This window comes from Aquarana catesbeiana, linkage group LG04, assembly GCF_042186555.1.
Source record: "Aquarana catesbeiana isolate 2022-GZ linkage group LG04, ASM4218655v1, whole genome shotgun sequence".
Classification (NCBI taxonomy): domain Eukaryota; kingdom Metazoa; phylum Chordata; class Amphibia; order Anura; family Ranidae; genus Aquarana; species Aquarana catesbeiana.
In genome coordinates, this window is record NC_133327.1 from 184,061,080 (window position 1) to 184,075,498 (window position 14,419).

The 14,419-nt window shown below is 43.9% G+C and overlaps 1 protein-coding gene across 1 annotated transcript in view; it reads right to left on the minus strand.

The window, feature by feature from the left end:
* Window positions 1-14,419, minus strand: part of ANKUB1 (ankyrin repeat and ubiquitin domain containing 1) — a 50,553-nt gene that overhangs the window by 17,924 nt on the left and 18,210 nt on the right. The window contains exon 3 of the mRNA XM_073625978.1: window positions 1,472-1,688. Coding sequence (XP_073482079.1) covers window positions 1,472-1,688 — 217 coding nt within the window. The remainder of the gene's footprint in view (window positions 1-1,471; window positions 1,689-14,419) is intronic.

Sequence of the window (14,419 nt, forward strand, 5' to 3'; positions counted from 1 at the left end):
AATTTCCCTGGCTCAGTATCAGTGAGCTCAAACATTGCCTTGGGGTTGGTGGTCAATTACATAGTATCTATGGAGTAGGAATTGGGCCCCATCATTGGTATTTCTGGGGGGAATAGTGCCTCATCATTGGTTTTCCGGGGGGAATAGTGACCCTATAATTGGTATTCCTGGGAGGAATAGTGCCCCGTCATTGGTATTCCTGGGAGGAATAGTGCCCCATCATTGGAATTAGTGGGAGGAACAGTGCCCCATGGTTGGTATCAGTGGGAGTTATAGTGCCCCATCATTGGTATCAGTGGGTGGAATAGTGCCCCATCACTGGTATCAATGGGAGGAATAGTGCCCCATCACTGGTATCAATGGGAGGAATAATGCCCCATTGTTGTTATCAGTGGGCGGAATAGTGCCCCATTGTTGGTATCAGTGGGATGACTAGTGCCCCTTCATTGATATAAGTGGGAGGACTAGTGCCCCTTCACTGGTATCAATGGGAGGAATAGTGCCCCATCATTGGTATTCCTGGGAGGTATAGTGCCCCATCATTGGTATTAGTGGGAGGAATAGTGCCCCTTCGTTGGTATCAGTTACAGGACTAGTGCCCTTCATTTGTATCAGTGGGATGACTAGTGCCCCATCATTGCTATCAGTGGAAGGAATAGTGCCCCATCATTGGTATCAGTGGGAGGAATAGTGCCCCAATCACTGGTATCAATGGGAAGAATAGTGCCCCATCATTGGTATTCCTGGGAGGTATAGTGCCCCATCATTGGTATTAGTGGGAGGAATAGTGCCCCTTCATTGGTATCAGTGACAGGACTAGTGCCCTTCATTGGTATCAGTGACACGACTAGTGCCCTTCATTGGTATCAGTGGGAGGACTAGTGCCCCATCATTGGTATCAGTGGATAGAATAATGCCCTATCATTGGTATTAGTGGGAGGAATAGTGCCCTGCTATTGGTGTCAGTGGGAGGAACAGTTCCTCACATCAGTGGAAGGAATAGTGCCCCAGAGGCCAGATAAAGGCTGGCCCCCGGGCTGCAGTTTGGAGACCACTGCCCATTGTTTTGTTTTAAAGACATATTCTGTTTTTTAAGTAATAAATGCACTCATATTAAAAGACTGATGTGCATTGATTATTGTTTTTTTTGCATTTGGGCAAACAATCAGCAGATGCAATACACAGATTATTTCTCCAGCCCCAAGTTAGTACCAAGGTATGGTATGGGCCTTCAGTTATGGAGCTGGAGGAAGTATCAAGTGTGTGATAAGAGTACTGTATAACACAAGTGCTAGTTATAGTGATGCAGCATTTGTGTTCTGATATTTCTAGCACCAAACAACTAAGCCAATTTTCAGAGATCATAACTAAAAGTAGTTGTAGGAGAATAAGGGGAACGTGACTGGCTGCATTAGGCATAATAGAACTCCTTGTAACCATAAGGCACATTGTCTTGTAGTGGTTAATTTACCTATTTCCAGCTTGTAATCGCTCAGGGTGTTACAGTCATACATTTCTTTGCCTTCTAATGTCCTCAAGCAGAAAACACTGACTGGGAATCCACATTTCACAGACACTAGGGATTTCAGCTGTGAAACTGTTTCAGAAAGAAGATGAACATTTCCCATTATCGGGACCTTTTCTTGTGTCACTGCATTATGTACATAGAGAGCCGGCTTTTCTTCTTCCTGGAATCATAAGAAGATATATACATTTGTAAAGTCTAATTTGAGTAGCTTTAATCATGTTGTTTGCAACACACATGGCAAAAAGAACTAGTTACAAATTTGATGATATCGGGCCAATGTTTGGTGCTGCTGGTCAAATACCAGCTTGATCATTTTTTTGGATATGCATATCCACATGAATAATTACTGGATTTTTATGTATATATGTTGATAAGATGGACCAGGCATAGTGTGCCTATCTAGAACAAAAAAGAAATGCTAATATTACTAATAGTAGTCAATTTGGTTTAAACATTTATTTCCTAGCCTGCCTTTCATCAGCAGCTTTCAGAGCCATGGTTGTGCCCCACTTAAAACCTTTCTCACTCTGTATTATTATCCCCAGAATGTGCTCTTATTGAAGATTTGAAAGGCCAAATCACCTGAGATGTATTTTTATTAGAGTTACATTTTACCTTTCCTGATGTGTCTGTCTGCTACTACATTAGACTAAAATCTCTCGCAGATAGGGAGTTCCATAACTTCTTGTTAATATGTCATGTATTATCCTTCCATCACAAACTTTGCCCTTACTTTGAAACCGTGATTTTGTAAATTGCTGTGTACACTGTAGTTCTGTATTTATGAACTAGACACAAAACATGAGGAACAAATGGGATACAGTCCGATATCTTCTATGTGCGACAAACAGTGGCGTAAGCTCCATGTGTGCAATGTGTGCAGTGCACATGGGCCACAAAGGGAATGACACATTGCACAACTGTGGGGAAACAACACCATTTAGTTCCCCCCCTCTATGTTTCTGTTGCAGCTGCGCTTGTCACAGGGGGCTGCAGCAGAAACACTGTTTATGTCAGAGAGGGAGCAAGTGCTAAAGGTCAGCCTGGGAGTGGGGGGCAGTCTGGTTCCTGTAGCAGGCCTGTGATTGTCTGAGACTTAGCCCACCTACTAGTCCACAGAAAAGGAGAAGAGCCAGAACTGCAGTACAGTAAGTACTGTCAAGAGTCCAGGGAGAGGAACAGCGGTAAACTGTGCAGGGGGGCAGTTATTTGGCAGTACTATGCGACAGAGGGTCACTGACCTCTGCACGCTGTATTCTATGTCACTACTGACCTTTGAGCTCTGCATCATTTACTTTTGACCCCTGAATTCTGTGTTCTCAGGTCAGTAGTAAGTGACACTGCATTCGGGGGTCAGTAGTAAATGATGCAGACTTCAAAGGTCAGTAGTAAGTTAAGCAGAGTTTAGCATTCAGTAGTAAGTGAGGCAGAATTCATGGGTCAGTAGTAATTAGGCAGAGTTCAGAGGTCAGTAGTAAGTGAGGCAGAATTCATGGGTCAGCAGTAATTACGCAGAGTTTAGAGATCAGTAGTAAGTGAGGCAGAGTTCAAGGGTCAGTAGTAATTAGGCAGAGTTTAGAGATCAGTAGTAAGTGAGTAATATGAGAGTCAGAATGTAGGGGTCACTACGAGTGACACAGAGTTCAGAGATCAGTAGTAGATGATGCTGAGTTCAGAAATCAGTAGTAAGAGGCGTTCAGGGATCAGTAGTAAATGATACAGATTTCAGGGGTCAGTAATGACTGATGGAGAAATCAGGGGCCCAGTAGTATATGACACTGAGCTCAGGAGTCAGTAGTAGGTCATGCTCAGTTCAGGAGTCAGTAGTAAGTGATGCAGAGTTCAGAGGTCAGTAATGCTGCCGAGGTCAGCACTAGGTGATGCCAAGTTCAGGGGCAGTAGTAAGTGATGCACAGTTCAGGGGTCAGTAGTAAGTGATGCACAGTTCAGGGGTCAGTAGTAAGTGATGCACAGTTCAGAGTTCAGTAATGATGCAGAGGTCATCACTAGGTGATGCAAAGTTCAGGGGTCAGTAGTAAGTGATGCACAGTTCAGGGGTCAGTAGTAAGTGATGCACAGTTCAGGGGTCAGTAGTAAGTGATGCACAGTTCAGAGTTCAGTAATGATGCAGAGGTCATCACTAGGTGATGCAAAGTTCAGGGGTCAGTAGTAAGTGATGCACAGTTCAGGGGTCAGTAGTAAGTGATGCACAGTTCAGAGTTCAGTAATGATGCAGAGGTCATCACTAGGTGATGCCAAGTTCAGGGGCAGTAGTAAGTGATGCACAGTTCAGGAGTCAGTAGTAAGTGATGCACAGTTCAGGGGTCAGTAGTAAGTGACTCAGAGGTCAGTGGTAAGTGACACAGAGATCAGGGGTCAATAGTAAATGATGCACACTTCAAAGGTCAGTAGTGACTGAGAGGTCACTGACCCCTGAACAAGTGGCCCAATGTCTAATGCTGGGCCCTCGCCCCTCCAGTGTACCTTCACAGATATGGTGCTGAACATGCCCTATTCAATACTGTCTCATTCTAAGTCATGTACAGCAATGTTTCGCATCTCCAGTCCAACAGGTCATGTTTTCAGGATTTCCCTCAGATGAAACGGTTGTGGTATTTATTAAGGCAGTGAAACTGATCAAATCACCTGTGCAAAATAATGGAAAGTCTGAAAAATGACCTGTTGGGGGTACACGAGGACTGGAGTTGAGAAACATGGATGTACAGTACTGTGCAAAAGTCTTAGACAGGTGTGAAAAAATACTGCAAATGAAAAATGCTTTCAGGAACATAAGTGTTAGTTTGTTTTTATCATTTAACAAAATAGTAAATGAACAGAAGAGAAATCCAAAATAAATCACTATTTGATGTGATCATCATGTGCCTTCAAAACAGCAGCAATTCTTCTACGTACACTTGCACACAGTTTTTGAAGGAACTCGGCAAGTAGGTTGTTCCAAACATCTAGAATAACTAACCACAGATCTTCTGTGGATGTAGGCTGCCTCAAATTCTTCTGTCTCTTCATGTATTTCCAGAGAGACTAAATGTTGAGATCAGGGTTCTGTGGGGACCAAACCATCACTTCCAGGACTTCTTGTTCTGCCTCCTCTTCCTCCTACTACAGCCAAATATTTCACATTTTTACTCATCAGTCCAGAGCACCTGCTGCCATTTTTCTGCATCCTAGTTCCTATGTTTTTGTGCATAGTTGAGTCGCTTAGCCTTGTTTCCTATCCTTTAATTTAGATTTACCCATTGAACACCTCATACTCTATTAGAGACCATGACTGGGCACAACTGGCTGTCAAAAAAACACACTTATTTTGTGTAGCTATGCCCCTGTAGGGGTTGCTGAATGTAGTGGTTCACCTGCCACCCTGCTCAACCCGGCATCCATCTCTCAGGCACTTAGAGACACAGAACGGTTCATAAGCTTTGTTTGTTTTTTGTTTTTATTTGAGGGGATTGAACTTGGATGGGGAGAGGAAATTATGGGATGCCCAGAAGATTGGGACTACTATATACACTCCTGTATACACTCCAGTCTTCTCTCCAGCACAAACACTTGCTTAAGACCTTTTTTCCTTCCCTCCTCCAGCAATTCACTTGCTGCATAATGTTACTCCTCCAGCACTTCCTTTGCTGCAGACTGTTACTTCTCCAGACTAGCTAGCACCGCATGGTCAGGCCTGACATTACCTCAGCCAGGCCTTAGTGGATTGCCTTTTGCGGGCAGAGGCCTTGAGCCCCTATGGTGTAGAAATACCCCAGATGAGCAGGGCATTACAGTGGTGGGACAGAAGAGCAGGGTGGTACAGTGGTGGGGCAGATGTACAGGGGGTTATAATGGTGGGGCAAATGAGCATGGGGGTTACAGTGGTGGGACTGAAGAGCTGGGTGGTACAGTGGTGGGGCAGATGTACAGGGAGTTACAGTGGTGGGACAGATAAGCAGGGGGGGCACAGAGGTGGGGCAGATGTGCAGGAGGTTACAGTGGTGGGGCAGATGTGCAGGGGAGACAGTGATCTGAGGTGTGAAGGTGCATGAATTGGGGCTGATCTGAGGCGGGAGAGTGCGGGATGTTAATTTCTTACTGATAGTAGTTTACAGCATTTACTTTATAAAAAATCCTTTTCGTGATTGAGAGTGTGAGGTTGATTTTTTTTTTTATAAAATCGGCACGCTCATTTTCTTTGGAAAAAAATTTCGGCACACTGTGCTCAAAAGGTTGCCTACCCCTGGGATAAGGTATCACATTTCTTAAAGATACATAGAGGTTTGAATATGTATGAGAATATAAATTCTTAATACTGTAATATTTCTTGATTAGGATATTATTAAGAAAAAGGGCTTTTCACTGAAATATATATATAAGGGCTGTATTGTGGAGTAAAAAGCAGTGAACAAAAGACTTTTAAGGCCCGTACACACGATACAAAAATCAGATGGGAAAAGCCTGAAGACAAGCTGTCTGCGGATTTTTGGATTGTTAGTACGGTGCTTTCGACAAACGATTTGACTTTTACATCAGACAAAAGCTGGATGTGCAGGCTATAACTTTTTTGTCGGATGTGAACTCAACGTCTGATTTTCTGATGGTCAGTACAGAAATCTTTACAAAAAAGTCAAAAGTACAAACACGCATGATCAGAATCAAGGAACGTCTGGGAAGAGTTTTGTCTCGCAAACTACTGCTCGTAATCTAGAATTAAGATTCATGATGCGGCAATTGATGAAATGTCAAAATTCTCACCTTCTTTAATGGGATAATAACGAAGCTGCTTTGCTGGTGATACTGATGTAGTTATGCCAAACATACAGTATTTTAAAAGGCATTTGTTTTGTAGTGATATAAATAATATTAATATTATGGTTGTTTAATTTTTTGGGGAAGTTACCACAACACCATTATCCCTGAGTTTTTAAGATTAAAGATACAACTATGTTGGTGTCCCTTGTTAATTTTCCATTGTGTTGTTTTTAATGTAACTGCCTACTCCCAAACTGTCATTTAAAGAAAAACACATAGTCAAGTATTATTCTACACATTTTTTTTAGTGTGCAGAAAAAAAAACAACAGGAATTAAAATAGAGATGCTATCTGCCATCCAAATAAAAATAACTTAACAAAAAAGTGTGAATCAACACTCACCAAACTTTTACTAACATGAGATCAGCAGAAGGGGCCCAAAGGGTGGCGCTTGAGAAGTGAACTTCCTCTTTATACTCTCATAGTACGTCACTACATTTGTGTTTGTCGAATGATAATTTGCAAATAATATGCTAGACAAAATCCTGCACACGCGCTTTTGACAAAAATCAGATGCTCGGTCGTACAACAATCAAACCATGTGTACGAGGCTTTAGAGTAAGACCGCTAAACACGAGACCTATAGCTTCTTTTTTTTTTTTTTTAATCTTTATTTATCGATTTTTCATAACAAATCATCCCCGCAGGGGACATAACCATGATACAAATCCCCCATGGTTACAAATAAAAACATACTGTCCCCCAATCCCATCCCCCCTCCTCTGCCACCCAAACCACCCCACCCCTCCCGGCCCTGCAAGGCGTTTCTCGGAAGGAGAATCCCCTGTCGTAGTCTCTCCGTTCGTGATAATGAACCCTCCCTTGTTATACCTTTTTTTATATAATCTCCTTTAAATAGGTCCAGGAACTTTTTAATTTAATCCAGCCTGTCCACTTCCCTGCGTGTTCTGGTTCCTCGTCCCCGCCCGTCTAGACTTTCAACATTGAATATTTTGTTGAGGCCAAAAAGCCAATCTCGCGTATTAGGGCTTGATGGGTTCAACCAGTTTAGAGCGATCTGTCTCTTAGCTACATCTAATACTATGGGGACCAGGGAGGATTTATAACTCTTAACTGGATCCAGAGTCCCGTGGTATAGGCAGACCCATGGGTCTTCCACAATTTCCCTCCCCATAATCTCCTTTGACAATGATAAAAAAATTTTCCAGTAGGTTTTAATGACAGGACACTCCCACCAAATGTGGGCCATTGTACCCACCGTTGAACACCCCCGCCAGCAAGTGTTGGCCTTTGTCCTATCCATTTTACTTACTCTGTCTGGGGTGGCATACCATCTTGCTAGAACTTTATAATGCATTTCCGTTCTCCTATTGTCTAGTGCCGCATAGTGGGCCATCTTCAAATTTTTTTCTATCATATTCCTATTACACTGTGATCCCAGTTCCAGCTCCCACTTTTTAATGTAGGGAGGCACCCCCAGCTCTTGTACCACTCCCAATATTCTATATATTTGGGCTATAACACCTCCTGCTTGCTCCTTCGTACAGAGTTGCTCCAACGGTCTGAGCTCTTCCATACTTCTGAGTGGCTTCTGTAGTTTATCAATAAAGTGGGAGAGCTGGAGGTACCTCCATCTATCCATCACCCAAAGTTCTGGTTCTCTACTCAGTTCCGTGAAAGTGCGAATTTTCCCCTTACTAATGAAATTTTTTAGTTGAATAGAATCCGTCTTTAACCAATTCCCTCCCACCTCCCGCCTCCCTGGTTCAAAAAATAAGTTATTTTTCATATATATCAACGGTGAATTATATGCCCATTTGTGCTGTGTATGTATCATATCCCAATACTTGAAAGTGTTGTGTGTTAACATGGATGTGCTAGTGTCAAGTGCTCTAAATTTTGGAGGGTTCCAAAGCAAATGTGCCAAGTTATTGTTGCTCAAAGAATACTCGATATCCACCCATCGCTTGTCCACCCCTTTTTTACTCCAATCAGTGACCCGTGAGAGCACTACAGCTATGTAGTACCTATTGAAATCTGGTAAAGCTATTCCCCCTTTTTTTTTCCCTCTACTCAGTGTTGCATAGGAGATACGCGGTTTCTTGCCACCCCAGACAGCTTCTCTTATTAATTTTCTCAGAGCCTTTAAGAAATACCTTGGTAGTGGGATAGGCAACAGCTGGAATTTATACAAAATTTTCGGAGTTATCACCATTTTAACAGCATTTGCTCGCCCGAACCATGAAAGGGGCCTAGACCGCAGCCTTCTGGCCTCTTGCCTGATGTCGTCCAGCAGAGGGATATAGTTTTTTTGGTATATCTCTTTGAAGGTATTAGCTAGTTTAATTCCTAGATACCTGATCTCCTTTTTCCATGGGAAGGGAAACACTGCAGCTAAATGATCTTCTTCCTGCTTACCCAAACTAATGTTCAAAATCTCAGACTTCCTAGGGTTAATTTTAAAGTTTGATACTTCTCCATATATTCTAAGGATTCGGAGCACATTAGGTAGAGTTATTCTGGGATTTGAGATAAAAAATAAAATATCGTCGGCAAATGCCACCAACTTATGATCCTCGGTTCCCACCTTTACCCCTCTGCAGTCAAGACAGTTCCGAATGGTGGCCAGAAGAGGTTCAAGGGACAGGACGAACAGGAGGGGGGAGAGCGGTCAGCCCTGCCTAGTTCCGTTTACCATCCCAAAGGATTTTGAAATGGCCCCATTAACTCTTACAACTGCAGTTGGGCTACTGTATAGAACCCTAATCCAGGAGATGAACCTGGATCCAAACCCCATGGCTTCCATCGTGTTCATCAAGAACCCCCAGTCTACCCTATCAAATGCCTTTTCGGCATCTATTGACAGGAATAGAGCTGGGGGTCCCTCTCGTCTGCAGAACTCCGACAGCAGCACCGCCCGCACCCCGTTATCCCTACACTGTCTACCAGGGACAAATCCGGCCTGGTCCGGGTGTACCAGGCCCGCCATACATCCCTTCAGTCTATTAGCCAACACCTTGGCATATAATTTAACATCAGCGTTCAACAGGGATATGGGCCGATAACTTGAGCACAATCTAGCGTCCTTCCCTTCCTTCAGTATCAGGGTAATTGAAGCGGATAATGCCTCGCCCTCCCATCCCACACCTAGTGCCGAGTTCATTCCAATATTGGCACAGCCTAGGGACCAGTAAATGTCTCATTTTCTCTAGGTAAATGGTGGAGAAACCTATAGCTTCTGACACAGACACACATCTGATTATATACACAATCTTCATCTCAAAAATATAACTACATTATTGATATTATTTTTACATTCTGCATTTTAATATTGTTCTTGTAATATTTTGCTATTTTATTATCAAATCCATTTCTGAGTTTTTACATAAGAACTGGAAAGGATTTTTCTATTTTAAGACTTTTATCATCAATATAAGTTACAGAATATTGAGAGAATATTCATATATTCTACAGTAGCGGTACCCCTTTTTATTGAGGAGATATAACTTGGATGGGGGATAGGGTACATATGGGATGCCCACTTGATTGAGGATAGAAAAATGCAGGGACTAACTATATACACCTCCGGTATATACAACCTCTCCTCTTCAACTCGAGCACATACACTTGATTGCAGACTATCACTCCCAGGAACAGCTAGCATTGATGTAGAGACCTGACACTGGCTCAGCCAGGCCCAAAGCAAATGCCCTTTGCAGGCAAGGACCACAGGTCCCTATGGTGTAGCGAAATATGGTAGTCCTAGTGCTAGCTGTCCCACATGTTGCTACTGATCTCAGTACCACCTCTTCAGGCCCTGCCAGCCCACCTGGCTGCAGCTGCCTCCTTCCACTGCCCCTGCCACCACAGTCCTCCTGACTGGCTCTGCTCCATCCCCAGTCCTCTAAGGCATGCCTCCCAGTCCTGACTGTGTGTCACTCACACCAGCTCTCTTGGCTGTTCCTGTTGTTCCTCCTGGAGACTTGCCTGGCAGTGTTCTCCAGCTGTCCTCTTTGCTCCCAGTGCCTCCTGGCCAGGACACCCCCAGCACACTAGCACAGGCCCAAGGTCACCCCCCCCCCCCAGACTGGGGAGCTCCCTCAAAGACCACAACAGCCTAACACTCCATCTCGAAATTCCAGCTGAACAACTCCTCCTTAACTGGGCTGACCCTGGGTATTTGAGGAGGCCTGCCCCCTGCCAATCCAAGTTTGGGATTGGTCAGGGCCCTGAGAATAGTCCAGGCAGTTCCACCTTACTTCCCCTCCCCCTTTCCAGAAGGTTCTAGTACATTCAAGAAATAGGGGGGAAGTCTCAGTGATGCTACCTGTGAGTCATCAGCTCTCCCTGGATCTCTGCCAACCCATGACAAAACAGACAAGCTTGGCTTCCAGCCAAGCCTGCATAAATGTACCTACACTTACAAAAACGATCTACATTTCTAGCACTAGAGGGTGCTACATATGCATGCTTCCCAGTCAATGTCTATGAAAAGGACATAGGTCAGACAGAGCAGACAAACACAGGTGTCAGTCATAAGAAGCCCCAAATTTTCTTCTAAGGTGCCTGCATCTCTACACAACCATTTAAAAAGCCCTGACCTGATGTGTACAAGTTTCAGATAATGATAAATACCCTGATGTCATTATTTTGGCTTTAAAGCTAAACTCTGGAAAATCTATTCCCCTTTAACTGCTCCTTTAGTCTGTTGGAGGTTAAAAGCAAATTTACTACCCGATTCCCCGCTCAAATGGCAGACAGTGCTCCCTTATGTTCCAGCAGTGGATTGTCCCTCAGCATTTTCATGTCCAGTGCAAGGCCATCACATTCTGCCTTGTGTCCCACAGTGGTTCTCCTCACTTCCTGGAATTGGACTTGGTTTCCTCACTGACAACACGCTGTTTACTGTCTGGTGGATGGCTTTAATCCAGAGTGGCATGGCTGCAGATAAGCTCTTTGATTTTAGATTTCTGTTAGTTTGCATTTAGCTTTTTAATTGTAATAAACCCATTGATGCTGCACTTAGCTGGCGCCCCCCTTGTGTTCCTATTTTCTATGGATCTTGTATTTATCTTTTAGGTCTTGTCAGGACCTTAGCCCACTGGAACACAGGGGAAAAGACACTACAGAGACCGGTTTAGCAGTGCAGAGGACCCTGCAGGAGTGGATGATTCGGGCAAGTAATTCTTCTTTTCCATGCCACCTAAATCTAAATGAGCAGTTAATCCTTGAAGGGTAAGCACAGACCAACTGCAAGGGAAAGTTTACAAGTTTCCTGGAGCTTTAAGTTACCAAGTATTTCATACAGCATTCTGATGTTAAATGCAATCCGACTGATGAATTTCAGAACAAAGCATAAACTTTAAAACATGTGATGATAAATAACAATAAAGCCATATACACATAATGCACATGATAATATGTGGGCGTTATAACACCCTGTCGCCTGACAAATGGGAGCTGGAAAACAAACTGGGATAAAAATAGACATTTTTATGAGGAAAGGAGAACATAATCTGTACAAATGACCATTTTCCAAACTCCTACCAGACCAAAAATAAAGCAAACTTCATTTTCGATCAATAAAGAAAAATACCAGTATATTTAATTACAGAGATCAATTATTCCTATTTTTAGCCAAGCCTGTGCTTTAGTTGCTCTGTTAACAGTAGACAGAAAACCGTGAAGTGCACGCACAAAACAGGAAATGCAGAGATGCAGAAAAATTGTCCATTAAGCAATGCACACAGCATCTTGCCATCAAGAATTCATGAGACTTCCTTTTTTCCGTGGTGTTTTTTTGTATTTTTTAGGATCATCAAAATAAAGCATGCTTATACACATTTTATTAGCTGCCAACATAGTTTAATAACAATAATCTTATTTGTGACCTCTTCAACTTCCATTCAATCACTTCTATATGTGGGCTTGTGTCATTGGGACATTTTTCTCTCTCTGCAATAAGAACTTTTTTTTATCTAGTAAGGCTGAACTCCAGGAAGATATAGAAAATACCAATTATTGCAGATCTGTAATCGTTAAGTTTATTTTTTTCATGCAAGCAGTGCATGTACCAGACTTTGATTAGATATCAGCCTTATGCAGTTTCTGTACAGTCTGTGCAGCAAAGCTCAAAGAGGGAAAGGGAGAAGCAATGACCCAGTAAGGTGTGCTGCATTGCAAGGAGCACTCTTCCCCTGCTGATAGGAAGAGAGAGCACAGTGAGAGGAATTAGCTAATCAGTGTGCTGCTCCTCTTTTCACTTTCCAGTCTTGGGTTGAGGGAAAGGAGTGCACATGTAAAGCTTCATACACACGATCGGATTTTCCGCAGACAAAACGTCAGACGTTTACCCGAAGGGTGTTGGCCAGGAACGTGTCTTGCATACAAACGGCAAGGAATTGTCGGCCAACAAACTCAAAAGTAGTGACATACTACGAGGAATTTTAGCTCTTGAGCGCCACCCTTTGGTCACCTTCTGCTAATGTCGTGTTTGATGAACATTGATTCCGAGCATGCATGTTTGTACTTTGGACTTTTGTATGACGGACTTGTGCACACACAATAGGAAAATCCAACAACAGACCGTTGTCTGCTGAAAATTTATAATCCTGCCATCCAACATTTGTTGACGGAAAGTCTGACGGAGAGTACAAACAGTCAGGTTTTCGGCCAACAGTCTGTCATCACACAATTCCCGGCGGAAAATCCAATCATGTGTATGAGGCTTAAGTGTTACTGAACTGCAGGGGAGAAAAATCATGTCTCCACCCCTGCAAGACAGTGCCATGTGGTGGAATTGTGTAATTCCATAGCCTGGATGGACAGAAATACAAACCATTTGATGAGTAAAACAGTTCTCTTATGTGCATTTAAAGTGGAGGGCCACCCTGAAAAAAAAAAATTCACCAAAAATCCTAAAAAAAAAAAAAAAAATAAAAAAAAAAATTTGAAAAAAAAAAAAATTTGAAAAATTTTTTTTTAAACTTACCTAAACCCTTGTTGCTAGGCAGTAGGGGTGCAACGGATCAAAAAACTCACGGTTCGGATTGTTCCTCGGATTAGGAGTCACGGTTCGGATCATTTTCGGATCAACAAAAAAAAAATCTCCCCCACTGTAATATCCACAATCTCCCTATTGGCAGGGTGTGGCAGAGTATTGCAGGGTATTGGCAGGGTATTGGCGGGTATATTGGCAGAGTATTGGCGGGTATATTGGCAGAGTATCGGCAGGGTATGGCAGACTATCGGCAGGGTATGGAAGAGTATTGGCAGGGTATGGAAGAGTATTGGCAGGGTATGGAAGAGTATTGTCAGGGCATTGCAGAGTATTGGCAGGGCATTGCAGAGTATTGGCAGGGCATTGCAGAGTATTGGCAGGGCATTGCAGCAGGGTATTGCAAAGTATTGGCAGGGCATTACAGAGTATTGGCAGGGCATTGCAGAGTATGGGCAGGGCATTGCAGAGTATGGGCAGGGCATTGCAGAGTATGGGCAGGGTATTACAGCAGGGCATTGCAGAGTATTGGCAGGGCATTGCAGAGTATTGGCAGGGCATTGCAGAGTATTGGCAGGGCATTGCAGAGTATTGGCACTGCTGCCATCCGATCTCTCCCCTCCACTGTACAGATCAGTACACAGAGGGGAGAAAGGAACCGGCGTCATGACATGACGCCGGTTTGTTACAAGTGATCGCTCCGTCATTTGACGGAGCGATCACGTGCTAAACGGCCGCCGGGTGTACCAAGATGGTCGCCACTCCGGAGCTAGGCCGAAGCCGCGGCCTTTCCTATGGCCGAGGCCACAGAGCGCTCTGTGGATCGCGGGTGTCCCGAACGGATCAACCTCCGCGGATCGGATCAACCTCCGCGGATCGGATCACGGATCGATGACGATCCGTTGCACCCCTCCTAGGCAGTCTTCCTAATCTGCCTCTTCCTTTTCCGCGGCGTGTTCTGCTCCTCGGTGAGCGGCCCCGTTGTCTTCTGGGAACTGTGTGTGTTCCCAGAACACCACGGGCCATTCACAGAGCGTCGCGCCGCTCGCGCAATAGGAAACTGCCAGTGAAGCCGCAAGGCTCCACTGCCTGTTTCCATTTCCTAGGATGGCAGTGCCAAG